Consider the following 21,374-nt stretch of genomic DNA (forward strand, 5'->3'; position numbering starts at 1 on the left):
ACAGCCACATCACTATCTACTGCCGGTAAGCCTTGGTGTGAGAAATGCACTAACTGTTGTGCAAATGTTAAAGGAACCATATGTAAGATTGTGGCCAAAACTGGTACTGCAATCACTTTCAAATTACTGTAGAGCGGTGTATCCCTTCCCCCTCCCCCCTGACTCGAGGTTGCCAACCCAGATGCCGAAACACTACTGACTTTGTGATTAGTAGATAGGTGGAGGGTGGCGCATCAGGCCAAAACACAACATGACATGACAAAACACAACATCAACATCAGTTGAGGGCTGCAACTTCACTTTTTAAATGACAATATCCTGGCCGGACTACTGTTGTCAGTGATATAAGTATTTGAAATGAACATGACTTCTTAATGTCTAGTGAAATATAAGGGCCATTTTATGATTAATTGAAATACATTTCTTACATACGGTTCCTTTAATAAGAAATGCACCAAAGCAACTGAGAAAAATTGTAAAACCGTGGTTAAAACCTTAACTTCACACACTGATGAGTCTGCTCTAGAAATTTGGATCAGAAGAAGGCCTCACGGCCGAAAAGTTTTCCAATAGAACATACAGTTGGAACCAGAGTGTGCGACACCTTTTTACTAATTTGGGTTTATCTCAGGTCAGTACCTCGTTAATACACTTTTACAGTGTATAATACATTATTTTGTGTCTTAGTGTGTCTTGCTCCCACATACCACACCAGAGCTGTGGTTAAATAGTATAGAAATCATGTTCACAAGAACTTTGTTCATTAGCAGACTTTGCTCTTTTCCCACCAATTCAAACTAAATTGCTTTGCTCTCTGACAGCCATTAGCCTATAAGGAAAAGTCTCTTTCAATCATGTTTTAAATGTTCTAAAACAGTGTCTAATGATCTCTTTTTTCAGACATCTCACATGGGATATACTGCATCTGCAGCTCTGCTCTGCGTCACAGCCTCTGATTACATGCTTTATGTCACTGTGACCTTAGAGGACCCTCACATACAGATGCACAAAGTATAACTTTTGGCCTTAAGGGGGTACTGTGGCGCAACTGGTTACACTTACTCGTACCACAAACAGGCCCAAGTGCCTACGGGTTCAAGTCTGACCCAGGGGTAATTTCCATATCCCATCTCTCCCGCTCACTTCCTGTCAGTCTTGTCACTGTCCTATACATTGAAGGCAAAAAAGCTCCCTACAAAAGGCCCTTAAGTGCTGTCATAAAAGCTTATGTGGCACATCCACTGAGCAGGTCTCAGTGATGTCGGACATGTATATCCAAGGTCTCAGTGATGTCGGACATGTAAATCCAAGGATTTTGGATTTGTTGAAAACATTGACGCTAACCATATCCTTCAGCTCGGGATGGAAGTAAAGAATGAGACTGTGTAAGCTGAATTGTTTGTCTTTAAGCAAATTCAGATCGCAAAAAGGAAATTGGAATATGAATTCTATGCCCTGATTGGCTATTCCTTCCACTCAGTCCAGAATGAACTTGTGCTCCATGACGGTTTTACCAATGCCAGCAATACCCTTGGTTATGACTGTTCTGATTGTTTCGGTTGGGTCTCCTGATTCAGTTGAAGGTTTGAAAATGTCATTGCATTCAATGGCAGTGTGTGTAGATCTTTCTCTCCGGGACTGTATTTCCCATTTGCCGAACATCATAGTGAGTCTTGACCTCTTGCCTCAATACATCAGTGATATGGAGTCTCTGTGTACTGTAGATCTCTCTTAGGGTGTTTTGGCCTTCTTCAGTGGACTCATACAGGTATGCAACCCTCTGTTTTAATGATCCCTTGTTATTTGCGCCAAACACTTTTGTCATGCTTTTGTCTATGCAAAGAAACGAAAAGTGTTGGTGGTTATAATGCACTATGCAATGTGATCTGAGACTTTTGTCCAGTAGTGATATGATCTACTTTTGCTTTAAAAGATAACAAGTCATATCAACAGCTCATAATGCAATATAAAAACTGCTATAGAATCCCATAATAATCACATTATAATGAATGAACATGTAAATAAAGGCAAGGTCTTCAACAAACGTGTCACCAAATAATTTGTATGGTATTTTTTTATCGTTAAGTTTACATATAGTACAACAGATTCATTTTGTAATAATTTGTAATAGCTATTTATTTGTAGACAATGTCCTTTTTGTCACTTTTGAGTAATAGTGTGTAAATAACACATCTCACCAGCCTTGCTGCTTGGATCATCACCTGAACATTTACTGAAAAAGATGCAAACATTTGTGAGTATTAAGTCATATTGCAACATAATATATAACATATGGTGATGAATGTAACCTCTGTTCTCTAAGGGAGAACACAAGGCGTTAACCAATGGGACGTCGTCTTTAGGTGACATCACTGATCTGAGTCAATCTCCAGCAATTTTTCTGCGATCCTGTGCCTAAAGCCAATTTCACATTAGCACATTCGAAGCCCGTAGATACAGCAGCGAAACGACTGGAAGTCATTTATGTGTTATCCCCCCCCACCCCCCAAATACTGGTGCCAAAGTCTTTATGTCCTTGAAATGGGGATTTGCAAGTAATCAGAAATCATGATTCATATGGATTCATAATCAGTATATCCTGTTATGTTCTTCCACATATGATATTGTTTTTATTCCATTCTGTTCCTGTACTGTCCCTGGATATACAGTTGTGCTCATAAGTTTACATACCCTTACCATACACATGCTAAAGTTGACTAAAAATAGGATTAAAAAATCATTGAAATTTGAAAATTGATCTTAATGCCTTAATTTAAAAAATGAGGAAAAATCCAACTTCGACACCAATTTTCTTGTGAATGAATAGGCTAATGTGTCGTTAATAAATTAATGTTTTTCCTTAAAATACAGGTGCTCATACATACCCCTATGTTAAATTCCCATAGAGGCAGATTTTCATTTTTAAAGGCCAGGCATTGCTTGGATCCAGGATACTATGCATCCTGGTAAAGTTCCCTTGGCCTTTGGAATTAAAATAGCCCCACATCATCGTATACCCTTCACCATACTTAGAGATTGGCATGGGGTACTTTCCATAAGTTCATCTCCCAATGCAAATCAACCAAGCTAATAGGCTAACTGAAATAAAACCATGCCAATCTCTAGGTATAGTGAGGGTATGCGATGATGTAGGGCTATTTTTAGTTAGAGCAGCTGGTGGATCTTTATGTGAAGTCTTGCTCATCTCTGGTATCAAAATAATCTAAAAATCCTTTGGCTGAACCTGGCTTGACTGAAGATTTTTTACAGTGTACCGAGCGGTGAAGTTATGTAAACTAAAGTCATCAAGTTATATCAACTGAAGTCATCAAGTTATATCAACTGAAGTCATCAAGTTATATCAAGTGCTGAAGTTTAATCAACTAAAGCTATCAAGTTATACAAACTAAAGTTGAGCTGAGTCAAATAGCAAGATATTTATTTCAGTTAACTCCTTTGTCTTGACAAAAAAAAAATGATGGGGCTGCCATCAACTCCTGTGGCATATGAAATATAGCAGAAGAATGCATTACAAGAACAGCTAGAAATACACTGGGTGCCTGCACAGTTCTATGTCAACTGTGCAGGTGCTTTTCAACTCCCCTTTTCTGGCATACCTTGATGTTAGAGAGTGACTGTTTTTTTTGCCATCCTCAAGTCTTCCTCTCCTGGATTTTAGTGGTCTAGAAATCCTCTGATGTTGATTCTGTATGTTATGTTGAAAAATACACATGGACAAAGTAAAAGTGAATTGTTATGTTGTGTGTGTGTGTGTCAGATGCAGCAAAAGCAAGGGCAGACTGGCAATCTGTACATTCAGGAAAAGTCCAAAACGGACGTCCATCCGACGGCTGCCTGGCTCAGTGCCTCATCAGCCAAGCAGGGCTACTGTCTAGCTCTCCAGATGAGTATGCATCACTCAGGCTTTTAATCAAAGCTATTAGTATGTCTACTCTCAGTTGTCATTGTCATCCAAAAAAGTAAACTTTTGCGCCATCACGTTTTCAATAGCTGAGTTTCCACCCAGAAAATGCGCAAATCCAAAATGTGAAAAGAACAAGTAGGCCTGGCGACCCCTAAGGGTGGCGCGTTTTGTGCAGTTTGATGACAGAATTATTTTTAGAGAAGGTTCGAGGTGACAACATCAGTGCAAGTCTTCTCTAAGCAATAACAAAATGCAAGCATTTATAATGAAGAATTGGCACACATTGCTGCCAAGTTTAACTTTCGCTTTCAATATTTTTCCTCCCCTTACATTCTCTCCCCCTTAGTGTAACTACCCAGATAGCAAAATCAGATTGGCAGATAGCGGACTGCTGGTGGTATGCCACCGGTGGTGTGCCACTTGTGGTCCACCGTTGGACCACTATCTCTTTAAATTGAACTTTAATGAATATTAAGGTCCATCCTGCCCCACTGTTTTGTGCCACCTGTAGCCTACACCTGCAATCCTATCCTTCTATCCTGTCTACTTCACCTATAGTCGTTCTTTAAAAAACAGGACCCTGGTTGAACAGGACCCTGATGCATATTCAACAACAAATAATAGCTTTTTATGAAATACATGAACAGATCATGAATTTAAGCAATTGTAAGTCACGGTAAATGTCATATTACCTGCTTTGTGACCTCCCTTCATTCAATGCTGCTCACTTGAGAGATGGTGTGCCTCACTTTTCTGTGTCGAAATCAGGTTTTGCACCACTCCCAAGGTCACAAGTGAGAGGACAGATGTCACTTCTTGAACATGGGTAGTTTTTTTTTTAAAAGAAAAAAAAATGTTGCATGAAAAGCAGTTAGTCTAAATTAGTGTGATGTTGACACCACAATCATGAGTCATATGTTTCTCTGTGTGTCTCATAGCGACAGGCAATAGTTGTGTGCACAGCATGATTGGAGGTAAGTTTTAAGGGGAGTCTGGCAACCACAAACTAAGATTTTAGATTCTTACAGTATACATGCCAAAGAAACAAGCAAAGAATGCATATAACATTTTGAATCTTGAGTTGAGCCTATAGGCAGGAGGATAAAAGTGATTTATGTGAACAAACAGCATAATTTAACATGCATAACGTGTTTCAAATGTGTGTGAGAGCGTGCCTCCTGCTTCCGTTAAGAAATCGAAAGCCACAGACGTTTCCTGTTGATTACACTGGGCAACTCAAGTCATTCAGGTCACACAAAGGTCACTTGAAAGTCATCTGTGTTTTTTATGAATAGTTTTTTTTTTTTTTTTTTTTGTATAAGTATAGCCACCTGGGGGGTAATCCAGAAAATTGTTTTTCAACACTGCGATGAGAAAAAACACTGTACTTTCCATTCCAGAAAGAAAACTAACTGAAACTTTGGTCCAGTTACCAGCAGGGACGGACTGGCCATCTGGCATTGTATAGACCCTTTCAACAATAAAAACAAAAACAATGCTTGAACATTCTATTTGGTTCCCAATCTACTTCCTCTGCATTAAGATAACATATGGAATGTTAAAAAGGAAGTCTTGTGGGGCCAACTATGATGCTGATAATGGAACTCTCTTGAAAGGGTCTATAAGTAAGGGATGATGTATAGAACGCCGGTCATTGTCGGGAGATAGGTCCCGACAGGGCGAACCGGTCTTGTTCCGCCCTGAAGGGACCTATCTCCCGACAATGACCGGCGTTCTATACATTATCCCGCTTATTACACGGCTACTTACCAAAACGACACAATAAACTCCCCACGATATGACTCTTTAGCCTACATAGCCTAGGCTATAGCCTATTTGTTACCGTTTCATCATGGCTTTTGCTGAGAAACAAATAGTTCGCAACAACACACGCTGAACTTGAATTAAACATTCTTTAGAACACAGCTGATCAACCGTCTGCTTTCACTTTTGAATGAAGTTCCAATCCTTGCGTAGTGATATGAAAGAATTGACTTTGAAGCACAAAGCCCATTTTCCTTGATAGCGGTCTGTTATACTTAGCAATGGTCTGTTATTCAGAATTAGCAGACCGCCGAACGTTGGGAAGGCCCATTCAAGTGAATGGAGCATTCTGCAGCACTATGAAGAGCCGTGTAATAAGCTTAAAAAATATACAATATTGCAACTAGGCTAGCCTATGTCAGCAACATGTTGATATATTTATATGTATATCATTTTAGCGGTAGGCTTAAATGCAAGTAGGCTACGACCCTGAATATTTGAAGTAATATTGAAGTAATATTTGAAGATATGGATTCACTTAAATTGATACAAAATTGGACAGAAACCTTAGTGTGTGATGATCACTGAATTGCTGGCATATGAGAGGAAATACCACATGGAAACAAAGCACCCCTGTCAAAGACAAACCTGTTGAGCACTTTGAAAGGTGACATCAGGAGTCGAAGACTTCACAAATGTAATGCCAAACATCAGCATGTTCCAAACATACAGGCACTTTGCATGTATCTGTTGGCATAATCGCAACAAAATAAATATAAATAAAAAAAAATATATGTATATATTTATATATAGGTCACGACTAAATGAACATGGGAAATTGTAGGTCCCAAAGCAAGACGAGTAAAGAACCACTGATCTAATGTACTGTATCTGTGCACTGCATAGTTGTAGACTAAGAACTACACTGTAGTCTTTAGGTGTGAGATTCACAAGCCTCACACCTAACTGCTCTTGGAGATGGAGAGGTCTCTTCTCTTCTCTTGATTCCTGCAGCTGTTTTAGATACAATAGTGTGTGTGGAGGTCTCGCTGACCTCCCTCCCTCCTTCTCTTTACTCTTGTCTTTCCTTTGGCTCTCTTTGACTGGCTAGGCTCTGTCCGGCTTGTTTACTTCTTCTGGAGGAGACCTTGCTTCCACTGGCCTCCCTCTCTCTCCCTCCCTCCCTCTCTCTCTTTCTCTCTCTCTATCTCATTTATATGAGGTCTGTTTCTTTATGTTTCATGAATTGTTTTATCTGGTGTATTTGACAGACTAACCTGTTAACTTGTTATGTTTGCCTACTTCGTTCTTTTGTTACTTTGTTACAGTTTACTTACCTATCTGAGTTTTTACTTTACATTCAATATGGTATGATATTGAAATTTATATTGATCACATCTACCTTTATGGTTCACTGGTAATAAATTGTTAATTCACCCACCAATTACATATCTCTCTTCTCGTATGCCATGCCAATACTCAGCTTTAGTTGATAAACGACTTGGTAATTATTCGAGGTTGAGTTCTTAATTTTATAGTCAGATTCATTGTGGTGGCATGTCCCTCACTGACTCCCAGGACCCTGTGGTGAGAGGCGCCTCTCCTACCCTTGTATCAGGGAAGAAGTGGACCCCAGCCAGCTGCGAGTTCGCCTACATCATAGAACTGACAGTTCCCTGGGAGGACGCCATCAAAGAAGCGTATATGAGCGTAATAATCTGCGCTACTCCAATTTAGCAGCTGAGGCAGAGGACAGAGGCTAGAAGATAAGGGTGCGTTCGGTGGAGGTGGGGTGTAGGGGCTTTGTAGCCAGCACAACAGCGAAGCTCCTTAAGGAGGTTGGAGTCAGGGGACAGGCTCACAGACAAGCCATCAAAGAAATGGCCAACAGCGCTGAGAGGACAAGCCATTGGCTGTGGCTGAAGAGGAGCGACACCAAGCTTCTAAGGCGAACAGCTAACCGCGGGAGCCAGGGTAGGAATTTCACGGCGGCCACGACGGCCATGGCCCATTGCATTGGCCATGATGCCCCTTTGAAAATCAGAGGTTTACAGGCCACTGTGGCCTTGGTGCCCCCTTCTTTCAATATTCTGGTTTGCGTCCGACTAATAACGATTTTTATTTAGCCTATGGCCTGACAAAATAATCTAAACATTCACAGCTGAAGAAAGTGACAGCGCATGGCAAGAAAGAAAGTGCATCCAAATTCACCCATTCTTCTCATTTGAACTACGCGCGAATGAGCCTACTCATCACACAGACATCACAAGTAGCCTATCACATCACATGAAAGAGCTTTTTCTCAGCTTTTAAATTATGTCAGCCGTTAATTGCTGTGGGGAACGATTCGCGAGAAAATTACACTTAAGTGAATAATATAATTAAATTTAATCATAATTCTACTGAAGGTTCTGTGCCCATCTCCCTACCCATTCATCTCGGTGGAATACTTCACCAACCTTTCATTCAACACATAACAAACCATATATCAGAATAAACAGCTGACCTTACCAAAGAGAAAGGTGTAAAGCAGTCCCCTGTACAGTTAGTTCCAGAGTATTCCAGTTCTGGATTTGCAGCAAATTTCGACATGCATGGATGTCTCCAAATTTGGGCTTTAAGTTTTACAATGTGTTATTTGTAAATTATTCTACATGATTTCATAATGGGCCAAATACAAATATTGCCTAGATATCGGTAAATCAGAGGACTGCTGACTAAGAGTTTGTGAAAGTGGCCTTAATGATCACAAAATGCTAAGCATGCATCTATGCTATTTGAGTTTCTTAAAGCTGAGCTGTGCTTAAATTGTTCAATACATGATTTCATAACAGGCCAAATATAAAATAAATGTTAAATATAGCCTAGATATCTGTAAATATTAGATGATCAGATGATTTACAGTCCTTTGTACTCATGTTTCATGTTTTTGTAATGTTTTGTAAGGTTGTGATGCAGGTCTACTGCTGTGAATAGGCTAAATACAACTTTGATCATTTTTATAGCCTGTATAGTTTTGGCCTTGGTGCCCTGACCTGTGGCCTTTGTGCCCCCCACCAAAATATGCCCAACTGAAGGCCAAGTGTGGTTGGCCTGCCTCAGCAGAGGGTGTATTGTGATAATTGGCCGAAAACAGTCCGTGATGCTGAGGCACACAACTGACTATGTGTCCCGCTGGTAAAGCCTTATAGCAGCCATCCTTCAAGAACCTCCAAAGTAGAAACAGTGCAAACGTTAGGGATTGTAACATCTAGTCCTTTCAATGAACCTGGTTTCTTGTAATATTACTGTACCATTGCTTCACCAGTCTGTCCTATTGTTCATACACGTGCAAACCTGTGAGCAGTCAACACAATTATCATCGTTGAGAGCACATTGTACCATCTCTCCTTACAGGTCACTTATAAAGAAGCAAAATACAAAGGACATACAATTCAAGGGCAGACTGGCCTTAAACAACTCCATTCAATATAACAAAAAATGCTAAACCCTATTATGTAGGTTAATACGTGCTATCGAAAGATCAATAGCAGACATCAATACAACATATTTCTCACTTAATGTATTGTAAAAGGAAGACATACACAATTAGACTCAATTCATGTTTATTTTTGGTTGTCAGCAACATGTATATAAAACCTGACATATTAAAAAGCCAGTGCACACTATTGTATCTAAATAATAAATTACTTTTACAAATACATCGTAAAAATAAAAGATAAACAATTCACACGATCCAAAAACAAGGAAGCAATGCGTGGCCTAGTCAGTCAGTCCATGCATAACACAAATGGGTGTTTACATTACAACAAAAGTTTTGCTACATTTTTGCCTGCATAGAGTTGACGCGAGTTTTACAGCTAGAGAGGTTTGCGGAACCTTTCTGTATCCATGGTAACACCAATCACATACCACACTGTGATCATATGACCTGTCTAAGGGAAATGTAAGAGTTGAAGTGAAGCCAGAACCCTGGGTATATGGGCTCGGAGAACCCAGGTCGAGGCGGATCCCCGACCCTGGAGTGGAACGTGTGCAGGTGGGCAAGTTGCCCTGATGATACGGCGTAGAAGGACAGGGCACCTGCCGGCCAGTCCAGGTACACTGCAATGCGCCTGCAGTCAGAGGTCGGGGCCGGCACTTCGGTCTTGTTCTTGTCGTATCTGACAGAGTATCGGCTGCCTTCGCACCAAAGGCCGTACGACTTGTCGTTCAGTCCAATCTTGCAGTCGGCACCGTGGGCCTTCCTGCGGATGCTCCGGTAGGCCACACCGATGACCACCTCGCTGCCGCTCCACTCGGCCTCCCAGTAGTGGCGTCCAGTCAGGCCCTCTGTGCACAGCACCTGGGGGCAGCAGTCGAACCTCTGGGGGCGGTCAGGGTAGTCCTGGTCCTCCTCCACCCTGGTCACCTTCCTGACCTCTGAGAGATCAAGCTCTGGGTGTGCAGTCTTTATGTCTAGCGTGAGCTCACAGGCATCTGAACAAGACAAGAAAAAATTGCACACAGTAAAATTTCACTGTGAGAGAGTGAGTGAGTGAGTGAGTGAGTGAGTGTGTGTGTGTGTGTGTGTGTGTGTGTGTGTGTGTGTGTGTGTGTGTGTGTGTGTGTGTGTGTGCGTGTGGATCTGAAAATTCTTCTTGTGTTAAGATCCAAATAAAAGCATTCAAATGTGTGAGGAATGGGGCACTTATACCCACATTCATTCATAGGGTGAGAAGCATGGCTATGGGAAACACTGCAATGAAAAGCCACACTGCTTGTGCATCTTTCAGAACCACAGTGGCGTGGAGCAAGAGTGGTTGAAGATAAGCAACCAAAATTCGCTATAAACTGTTTATAGTATACAGAACCTCAGAGGTGTCATTTTTTTTGTTTATATCCAGAAAACTTGTACACGTTTTACTAAATAGTGGGCTCATTTTACTTAATTGAGTGCACAATCTAATAAAATATGATTACAATTTATTACAATGAGCACACTATGTAGTAAAACAAGCACACAATATAGTAAATTGTGTGCACAATCTAGTAAAATGAGACCACAATTTAATAAAATGAACACACATTCTCTCGATATACAAACATATCTTGCAATGACACCTCCCGGGCTCCATATTAGTATGATATCAGACAATTATGTTTAAGTAAAGCAAACCGCAGTCTACTAACTTGTCGAGTTAGAATTGCCTCAAAAACATTTGTACATACTCAAAAAGATATGCACAAATATACTTGTATTTGTAAATACACTAAAACAAATATATAAATATACAAATGTGAAATAGAAATACATAAAATAATTTGTACAAATATTTGTAAATATATATTTGACATTCGTAAATAAATATGTTTGGCTTTGTGGGTGAGTGTGAAGATTCTGCATTTGTGGATATCACAAATATATTTACAAGTACAGTATATTTGTACAAATTACTTTATATATTTGTATTTCACATTTGTATATTTGTGTTTGTGTATTTACAAATACACATCTATTTCTGCATATCTATTTTGAGTATGTACAAATCCTTTTGAGGCAATTCTAATACTATCTAATGTATTTATAAGACCCAGCCATAATTTACCCTGGAAATCCAGAGTTCTCGCGAGAGCACAATTTGAATTGTGCCCGCAAGATACTCTGGCCACGAGCAATGATCCAAATTTCTTCTACCTCTCGAGCGAGAGGGACCAATCAAATCAAAGGGTTTGGGTGGAGTAGGCACTGAAATAAAACTAGAAGTTGTCAGCATACCAGTAGAGGGAAAAGTCTTGTCTACAAATTAATAATCTGTCCAAGTGGATGTAAATTAACAGTTAAGGGGCCCAAAAACGGAGTCCTGAGGAACACAAAAAAATAACGGAAGAAGGCAACGGACAAAAGTCAAGCCTACATACAATAGGATGCATATAAACACACTTACATTTCCGCAGACCTGGTTTCATCCAATATTCTGCATTATAATCTATGCTGCAGAGAAAAAGAGAGTTAACAGTAGGAAACAGTAGGTTGTTAATGAATTTGAATGTCCTCTTACCAAACGTGTGAACAAAAAAGCCAAATCATGTCTCACAGAGAAGCACACAACTGCTACTTACTTCAGTTGGCAGCCTTTCTCTTGAAGTTTGGAGCGCAGAGTTACTCCTGAGTCTCCTGTGTGGTTATACCTCAGGTCAAGCTCTTTCAGGGAGGAGGGCTTTGGTGTTAGAACCGACAGCAGAACCTCACAAGCCCTCTCTGACACCAGACAACCAGAGAGCCTATGACATGGATGAAGAGATGACAGAAAGACAAGAGTGAGAAAAGAGACATAGACAGAAGAGTAAAGACATCAGTAGGTTTACCTGTTCTGTGAACATTTAACTAAGTTTAGTGATACATACTTCAATATTTCCAGTTTGCAGTTCAGATGACCGAGTGCGGCAGAAAGCCCGTCCACTCCTGCCTCCCCCAGGTCGTTGTTGGTCAGGTCCAGGTGTGTCAGGTGTGAGATACCTGACTGCAGAGCTACAGCCAAAACTTTGCAGGACCTTCCAGTGAGGTTACATCCAGCAAGACTACAATGAGAGAGGAAACAGATTACTTTAAATAGATGTGATATGTTGATGTGATATCTTCATGTGACATCCTTAACATTTGCCCGGACACAACAATCAACAAAAGAAAATATCACCCTAGAGAGGAACAATTGTGGTATATTTCCATTTGTTGGAAATTAACAGGACTGTCTCACAGACTATACATTATGCCTCACATAATATAACATAATCACTTAACATATTGCCAACTTCAATTCTCTATCAACATTATTCTTGACACAGCTAAGGTCAATACATTATAATGTATAGTGGAATCAATTCACTAAAGATTTCAAATATTCATGAAAATTCTATATAAGCATTGTCAGTACGCACATCAGTGTGTGAAGTTTGCAGTTGGGGTGACTTAATGCAGAAGATAGTTGCTGTACTCCGCCATCTGATAAGTCGTTGTTGGTCAGGTCCAGCTCTCTCAGGTGGGACTCAGATGACTGGAGAACTGACACCAGAGTCTTACAGGAACCATCTGTCAGGTTGCAGCTGGCAAGCCTGTCAGAAAGGGAAAATGAGATTTTAAAATAATAGCTATATTTGATGTCTACATATGACCTGATCGAAAATGTGATTACCGGTAAACCAAATGAATGCACTATGTCTGTATACCACATGATTAACTAATTCTTTTCATTATGTTGGCAGCGCCCAGCATGGAATCTAAACAATATCCCATTAAGATACACCCTATCAATACACTTGTAGGAATTGCAGGTGATAATACTTTGTAGTACACATTCATGTCGTTAACACTTGATATTATACACCAACCTCAGTGTCTCCAGGTTGCAGTTGGCATGGCTCAATCCCTGGGACAACACCTGAACACCAGCATCTAGTAAGTCATTGCAACTCAAGTCCAGCTCCTTCAGTGGTGAGTTCTCAGACTGGATAGCAGAGGTTATGATTTCACAGGACTCTTTGGTGAGACCACAGCTGACTAGTCTGTAAAGTCATGTTTCAGCAATGAAACATAAATCAGACAGTTATGTAACATAATGTTTTGGCTACCTCTAACTCATTGTATTTCATAATATTGATAATTGAAATGCTATATGATGCAATCAAAATATCACTGTCCCTTACCGACCCTTTTTGCAGCTCCTGACAGCAATCACCAGCCTAACTCGCCCCTTGTCGGTTGTGTTGTACTTTGTCAGATCAAACTCCTCCTGCGTTTTTTCTGAAACCAACATCATGTACGCCAGCATTGAACACACAGCTGGAGAGAGCAGTTCCCCTGACTTCACATATTCTTCAACCTCTTCGTGGAGGGAATGGTCCTTCAGTTCCAGCAGGCAGAGCAGGAGGTTCATGCATCTCTGTGGACTTGTTGTGCTTGTTGATGGTGTCTTTGATGCACTGGACTGTCCTCTTGATGCTGTCTGAGGTTTCCTGTGTGTGTGTGTCAGTAGTTCTTTAAAGAGCTTCTGGTTGGACTCCAGAGAAAAGCCTAGAAGGAATCGGAGGAAAAGGTCCAAGTGTCCATTCTGGCTCTGCATGGACTTCCTGACTGCGCTCTCCAGCAGGTCATGCAGCTGCTGTCCTTTCATGGCAAAGGACTTCAGCACCCCCAGATTTTGCAGTGGAGAATGAATAAAATACATACAAAGCTGCCAGAAACTCCTGGATGCTGAGGTGCACAAAGCAGAACACCTTCTTCTTGAGGATCACAGTTTCAGAGACAAACACTTCTGTGCACATCCCTGATTTCTCTAGGTCTTCATGGATATCAAGTTTGCACTGTTTCAAGTCTTCCTCACAAAAGACTACATTATCCTTTTCCAACTCACTATATGCCAACTCTGCCAGTTTTAAGATCACATCTTTGTTAGACTTCAGGACATGCCTTAGATCTTTGTCTTCACAATTTTCATTTTTCTTCTCCTTCCTTGTAAGTTGAATAACAATGAAGTGAGCAAAAAGTTCAGTCAGTGTTTTTGGAATTTCTTGATTATCCTTGGCCCCCCTTCTCAAGAGCACAGTGGCTAATATCCAGCAGAATACAGGTATGCGGCACATGATGTAGAGGCACCTGGAATCCTTCATTTGTTTCATGACTCTGTCGGCTATTGGTCGATCTTTTATTTTGTTCCTGAAGTACTGCTCCTTCTGTTCATCATTAAAGCCCTGGATCTCCGTCCATCGGTCGATATACTGAGGAGGAATCTGGTGGGCAGCAGCTGGACGGGACGTGATCCATATGGAGGCGGAGGGCAGTAGATTCTCCTTCAGGAGGTTGACTATCAGCATATCTACAGATGCCGTCTCTGTGATTTGTGAAATAAATGGACCCTTCTCGTTGAACTTCAGCCGAAATTTACTCTCATCCAGACCATCAAAGATAAATATTATGTTGGCTTTGTCAAACAACTCCGCTTTGGTGATGTCTTGCAGTTCAGGGTGAAATTTGCAGAGAAGTCCATGCAGACTGTACTGGTCATCGATGAACAAATTCATTTGACGGAAAGGAAGAATGAAGATAAAATCAACATCTTGATTGGCATTTCCTTCTTTCCAGTCCAAAATGAATTTCTGTACTGTCATGCTCTTACCAATTCCAGCAATCCCTTTGGTCATGACGGTTCTGATTGATCTGATTGATTCTCCTGGTTCAGTGGAAGGTTTGAAAATGTCATTGCACTCGATGGCAGCTTGTGTAGATGGTAAGCTTTGTGACTGAACATCCATTTGTCGCAACTCATGTTGGGTTTTGACCTCTACATCAGTGATGTAGAGTTCTGTGTAGACATCACAGAAGTTTTTTTTTCTGTCATCAGTACCTTCAATCAGGCATTCAGTACTCTTTAATCTTCTCTTTGTTCGTTCACTAATCTTCTTAATGATGGTGTCATCTATGTAAAAGGAAAGGAAACACTTATCAAGTAGCTGTGCATCCTTTCTAGTCTCCAATGCCCTCTTGGTCATTACTCTCAGGTCCTGATTGGAAGCAGAGGGTATTGGAACAGGGTTTGTGTGCATTTATCTGTGACTGTTTATTTGTGCATAAATGTCGCTCACGTAATTTATTGAAGGTATTTAGCGGATTAGTTTCAGATTGCTCCTCAGAGGGTCCCTATGAGATAAGATCAGGGTCTGGATGCAGGATTTGTTTCAATTTATAACTAATTACCATCTGTAGGGGGTCTGTGTTTGCTGATTAACTGTGCTTGCTATTTTGTAAGATACACACAAAAACATTTTAGTGAATTGGAAATGCTGGTTAGTTGAAATACTGCTTTCTGACCTAATCTTGTTTGAAACACACAAACGCAAACATTTTATTGATGAATAGGTATGTAATGTGAAACCATTGTATTGACTGGCTTTCTGACGTGATCCTGGCATGTCAGATAAAAAAACAAACAAAACTTTACCTGTATTAACACATTTACTATACGACATGATCACCATGTAAAGATATTTCGAGCTTGTTATTAACCCTAACATGTAACTATGTAGTACATTCACTGCATATTAAGGTTGATCTCATACCTAAACTGAGGTTAATGGTTTCTGGCTTTTTGAAAGTGTAGCTAGTGGGGAAAGGGGTAATGACAACGCTGCCGGACTGTGTTGGTCTGGACGATGAGATTGAGGTTGATTCATCTGAGAGTGAACGGACTGAAGAAGTAAGGGTATAGAATATAGAGATGAAAATGAGTTTAGACAAAATCAGTAGAATTGATTAGCAAGTGTATGAAGTCAATGCATTTCATAATGTATTGTATTAACACAGTACTGTACACAGTATAGCTACAAACACAACCTCATAAGACATAACAAATTAGCCTAATAAATGTAAATGAAAACATAAAGCAAAATGTTTCAGTGATGCAATGCTTTATACATTTATTTTAAGAATAATGATTATTTCTAAAATTCTATATTGTATTATTGAATAATGAGTTGAAGGAGTTAACATGTTTCTACTAAACAAACAAACAAAATAAACACACATATAAGCCAAGCAAGAAACCCACACCATACCCAGTTTTTCTGATGGTTCAGCAACAGGCTCTCTGGTGAAAAATTAATTTAGATATTCAATTACCATTAGCGATATTGAGGATACAGTTACATTAGCAACACTGACCATAAAGTTAGCACTGCTAACTTGGCAGCAATTTGAATTAATTAATGTATTTGATATGTGACATCAAGAGTGTGTCTGTCTGGAAGACTATCAAGGTCTAATAAATGATGAATGGTGAGTCAAAAAACAGCATTGTGGGAGTGTGTGTTTATCTGAGTTTGCCTGCCATGTTATGTGTCCCACTACATTAGTGTGTTAAAAGAACACGCCACCCAAAGTCAGTAGTAATATATGTTCTTACCTTAACTTTCACGAGTTGAGTCATACCTCTCCCGTGTCGGTATGTGCACTCAAACGCTCTGGTGCGCGGCTGGACTGAGCATGTTGCTATGCTAGCGGGCTTTGACGGTAACTAAGCATAGAAGTAATCAAAAACATCCACGTTTTCCCGACTTAAATAAAGTTGCGCGAGTAGTTGATAGAAATGCTACGGCCACGCAACATGAAACGTGGCGATTTTCCAAGCGAATAAACCGGAGAACTACAATGTGTGGCGCAATAGCACTTGGGAGTACTTCGACCTAGCGTAGTAGTATTGTTAACACCTAATTGTAGATCCTATCCACCACAGAGTTTAGAATCATGCTGGATCGACCCTCAGCCTCTCCCTCCCCTCTGAGCGAGAGAGAGGCACACACACTAGAGATGCGCTGATGGGCTATTATTTCAACCATAACTGCATAGCAAAACTTATCATCCATCAGCCATCCATCAGCACCAAAGTTTTTTGACCAATTTTCAAAACTGCACCCGCCCACCATCCGCTGGTTGTTTTAATGTAGGCTATAGGCTATGGGTGATGCAGCGCTGCTGACGTGAGGCTAGAAAGCCCTTGCCTGTCCTAGAAAGACTGATCTAATGCAGCAAATATATTAAAAGGCTAAAGTCGTACATTGGCTATGTTGTAGTCTATCCCCAGAATATCAGCAGCAAACTCAGTCTCTGTCTCGCAAAACAGTCTCCAAATAAAACGCACATCGGCCTGTTGCCTATTCTGCCAGCTTGTGACAATATCTCGTCCAAAATGCTTGATTGCATTGCATTCTCCACATTTTTAGCTAAATTCTCATGTATCACATCAGCATTTTTGTTCAGTGAATCTTTTGTAAACGTGCAACTGTATTTAAGTCGGGAAAACGTGGATGTTTTTGATTACTTCTACGCTTAGTTACCGTCAAAGCCCGCTAGCATAGCAACATGCTAACACAGTCCAGCCGCGCACCAGAGCGTTTGAGTGCACGTACCGACACGGGAGAGGTATGACTCAACTCGTGAAAGTTAAGGTAAGAACATATATTACTACTGACATTGGGTGGCGTGTGCCTTTAAGATGTGGTTGTAATGTAATGTCAGTACAATGAATTGTAATGTCTTTTGTTCATCCGATCAGGGGTGCGTTTCTATAAAAGTTAGCAACGATGTTGCTAAACCACCATGGTATGACGCAACTTGCGCTCAAACAAAGAACGTTGTAACACCTGTTTCTAGAAAGCATCATACCTGTGTCTCAATTCGCTACTTCCTGTGTTCGAATACTGTAGTTCCAATAACGTAGCAAAGATCTTACAATGTAGCACTCTAGAATCTTTGTTGCAGTGAATACATATCATTAGTAGAAACGGTGGCAACATACCTATCTCCTAGAAATTGTTTGCCACAGCCTATGTCTATGTCAACAATTTTCTTTTAAGCAAAAGTCATTACATGCTGGCATTGTCATTGTCATCTGCAAAAACGTAAAAGTGTCAAAAAACCTAGCCGAATTTCAAGTTATCGCTGAAGTGTGTTGTCTGTCTGGTGGCTCAACAGTTCCATGGGGGGACTTTGTGCATGCAACCAGATTTCATATCCTTCCTCTCCTTATCACTTCTGAGTAAAACACGAGACACAACGATAGGTTTTGCCCCAAAATATGTATGGATATAGCTACTCTACATTGAGAGACGATTAGGAACATAAGATCAGTTTATGCGCAATAATTGTTATTGCACATAGTCAGAAGCAAGAGTGCAATCACACCTAAAGATGAAATCAAACCTAATAACGAATCACTAATCACACGTCTTAATAATGAGTCACTTGCTTTAGCCACGGTACCTTTGATCAGTGTGCTAACTTTAAGAGTCTGTAAATACCATAACACTAGCCTATCAAAACACAAGCCAACACTTGAATTACCATAAGTAGCAAGAATGAGCCCAGCAGGGGAGTCAGTGTTGTAATGAATTAAGCCATCAGCATAGCCCAATCATTGAGTGATGAGAAAAACAACCACTTTATGATTTTTGGTCTTGTCCTATCCTTTGACACTGACCACATCACCAACTGGAACTACCAAGGAACAGCACAAGTATGACTTCTCAGAGGCAGTAGTTCCAACCACCAAACTTTCCGCCTTTATTTACTATGGAGGGTTTAACTACCCTTTAAACTCCAAATCCATAAACCACGGTCCTAACTACAAATATTGCAACAGAAGTTAGCCAACTACGCTTTCTAGAAACGCACCCCTGTGTGATTTGAAAAGACCCTGGTGAAATATTCCATCTGAACCTGTGTTGTGTGCCTTGAGTGAATTAATAAACTGGACTGAATGAAACTGTATGCAATCTCTGTTGCCTTGACCATGTTGCTATGCCTCCCACTGCCTTCTCCTCTTGCATACCCTGTTGTTAGAGAGTGCCTCCGCTTCATTGGTGGATTCCTGCTGCTGTCTTGTGTCTCCTCTATTTCTTTATCCAGCTTGACTGCGAGGTTATATAGCCTCATTTCCCTCAGGATCCACAGTGTAACCTCCAGAGCTTTATTGTCACCATAGAACCTGATCAACTTGTCAGCAATACCTTCAACACCTAGATTCTCCAAACATCCAGCTGGAATAGGATCACATCCTTCCAGATTCTTTTGTTTCAGGTAGAGTGTGAACTTCTTCAGTTCCTTTGACTGTAATTCTTCAAGGGTGTTGAAGAGAAGAGTCAGAGTACAAGGCATGCTGGTCTCCTAGGAATGTTATGAGGCAAATTGAGCAATGACATTACATTTACATTGTGATTAGTCATTTAGATGACACTTTTATCCAAATCAACATATAAAAAGGGAACAATCAAAATACAGAGCAACAATGACAGTGTTGATGCAGCAATAAGTAATACTCGCATAGAATCCAGTGAAAGTTCTAGAAGAGTGATAGTCAGTGCTTGAAGTAGAAAAAAGTGCCAGTATCCATCATTCACATGTATCAGACGGTGTATCGATATCAGTGAATGTATCAGCTGGTATCGAGACATCAAATAGTATATTATGTTATATTCTTTAATTTTACAGTGAATAAAATATATTGAGATATATCGGTGATAATCACAGTGGCCCTCATTTATGAAACAAACATATGACCTAAATATCTAAGACAGGAGTTCCCAAACTTTTCCACGACAAGGCCCCCCAAATACCACTAAGTTCTGTTCAAGGACCCCTTTGATATGTTATTAAACCCATCGACAATACTACGGCAAATGTAAAAATACACTAAGCTAATCCTAATAATTATGACCGCCGCGCAGCGATTTTTTTCTTTATTTTTTTTTTTCTTTTTCGCATGCCCAAATAACCGTCAATGAGTCCCGGGACACTGAAAGACCGGGGTACACAAAACTTGGTGGGCACGTAACCCCACATGGATAGCATGGAACCATCGTTTTTCGTTTTGATCTGTAGCCCCCCCGCTGGACTGGACCCCCCGAAAGGAGGGTAGGGCAGACACAGTTTTCTGTGAATGTCTCGAAAACCGTAAGGTTTAGGAGGACCTTTTTTTTTTTTGTATGTTGATCTCAAGGGGCCATGTCAACCCATTCCATAACCACTCATTTCATGTATAGCGCCACCTAGTTAAACACAAAAAAGTAAAAATGAGGTGTTGTAATTGAAGGTATCTGTGACCTAACATAGTCAAAACTGCACGAAATTGGAAGTGTATGATCATTATGACACCCTCTGTATGCACGCCAAATTTTGTGGAATTCCGTTCATGGGGGGCCACACAATAAATTAATTTATGTTACTATACACCAACTGGCCTGTAGGTGGCCGGAGACAGTTTTCTGTGAATATCTCGAGAACCGTAGGGCCTAGGAGGTCCACCTTTTTATGTATGTTGGTCTTAAGGGGGCATGTCAACCCATCCCATTACCACTTATTTCATGTATAGCGCCACCTAGTTAAAAATTAAAACGCAAAAAATTAGGTGTTTTCATCACAATATCTCTGGCTGACAAGGTCAAAACTGCACGAAATTAAAAGTGTAGAATCATTATGACACCCTCCGAATGCATGCCAAGTTTTGTGTACTTTCGTTCATGGGGGGCCTTACAATAAAATAATTTATGTGTACATTTAGTGACGTACACCAACAAGGATTCCCGGGACACTGAAAGACCGGGGTACACAAAACTTGGTGGGCATGTACCCCCACATGGATAGCATGGAACCGTCATTTTTCGTTTTGATCTGTAGTCCCCCCGCTGGACTGGACCCCCCGAAAGGAGGGTAGGCCAAACACAGTTCTCTGTGAATATCTTGAGAACTGTAGGGCCTAGGATGACCATTTTTTTCCGTATGTTTGCCTCCAGGGGTCATGTTAACCCATTTCATGTGCACACATGTGCACAAACAGATACACACACACACATACATTCACAGTAATCATACGTATGACACATACTCACACAGTAGACATATGTACGCTTGCATGCACAGGCACATACGCAGGGACACACACAAGCACACACACACACACACACACACACACACACACACCCACACACATAACATAAACATAACACAAACAATCAAGAATTTCTCAGAATTATGAACAGGCAAGATGGAGGTGGGGTTGTATAAAATTAATTTTACATGTGAAATCTATGAACTAATCATGTTTTGATACTTGTTGTCTAGCAGATACCAGTGAGAATTGAGTGTGGATAATGCAATTTA

The 21,374-nt window shown here is 40.5% G+C and overlaps 1 protein-coding gene across 1 annotated transcript; it reads right to left on the bottom strand.

Annotated features, from left to right (window-relative positions):
- Positions 1-9,277: 9,277 nt before the first annotated feature.
- Positions 9,278-19,373, bottom strand: LOC143117768 (NACHT, LRR and PYD domains-containing protein 3-like). Its single transcript, XM_076279291.1, has 10 exons — positions 19,028-19,373; positions 15,782-15,910; positions 13,892-15,141; positions 13,373-13,848; positions 13,058-13,231; positions 12,608-12,781; positions 12,077-12,250; positions 11,792-11,953; positions 11,617-11,663; positions 9,278-10,168 (listed from the first exon to the last, which is right to left on the bottom strand). The coding sequence occupies exons 1-10, from the start codon at positions 19,371-19,373 to the stop codon at positions 9,612-9,614; spliced, it is 3,489 nt and encodes a 1,162-aa protein (XP_076135406.1). The 3' UTR covers positions 9,278-9,611.
- Between the last annotated feature and the right edge of the window lie 2,001 nt (positions 19,374-21,374).

This window comes from Alosa pseudoharengus, unplaced genomic scaffold (genome assembly GCF_046254945.1).
Source record: "Alosa pseudoharengus isolate Yale_2024_CS ecotype anadromous, Long Island Sound unplaced genomic scaffold, YU_APseudo_1.1 YU_APseudo_1.1_scf_1, whole genome shotgun sequence".
In the NCBI taxonomy this organism is placed as follows: Eukaryota; Metazoa; Chordata; class Actinopteri; order Clupeiformes; family Clupeidae; genus Alosa; species Alosa pseudoharengus.

Bases quoted from the DNA above. Each gene is read 5' to 3' on its own strand.
- LOC143117768 (XM_076279291.1), bottom strand. From the start codon at position 19,373: ATGCCTTGTACTCTGACTCTTCTCTTCAACACCCTTGAAGAATTACAG. The intron at 15,911-19,027 runs GTGGGAGGCATA...TTACTTCTTCAG, and splicing joins GTATGCAAGAGGAGAAGGCA to TCCGTTCACTCTCAGATGAA. The intron at 11,954-12,076 runs GTATGTATCACT...TCCATGTCATAG, and splicing joins TGCAAACTGGAAATATTGAA to GCTCTCTGGTTGTCTGGTGT.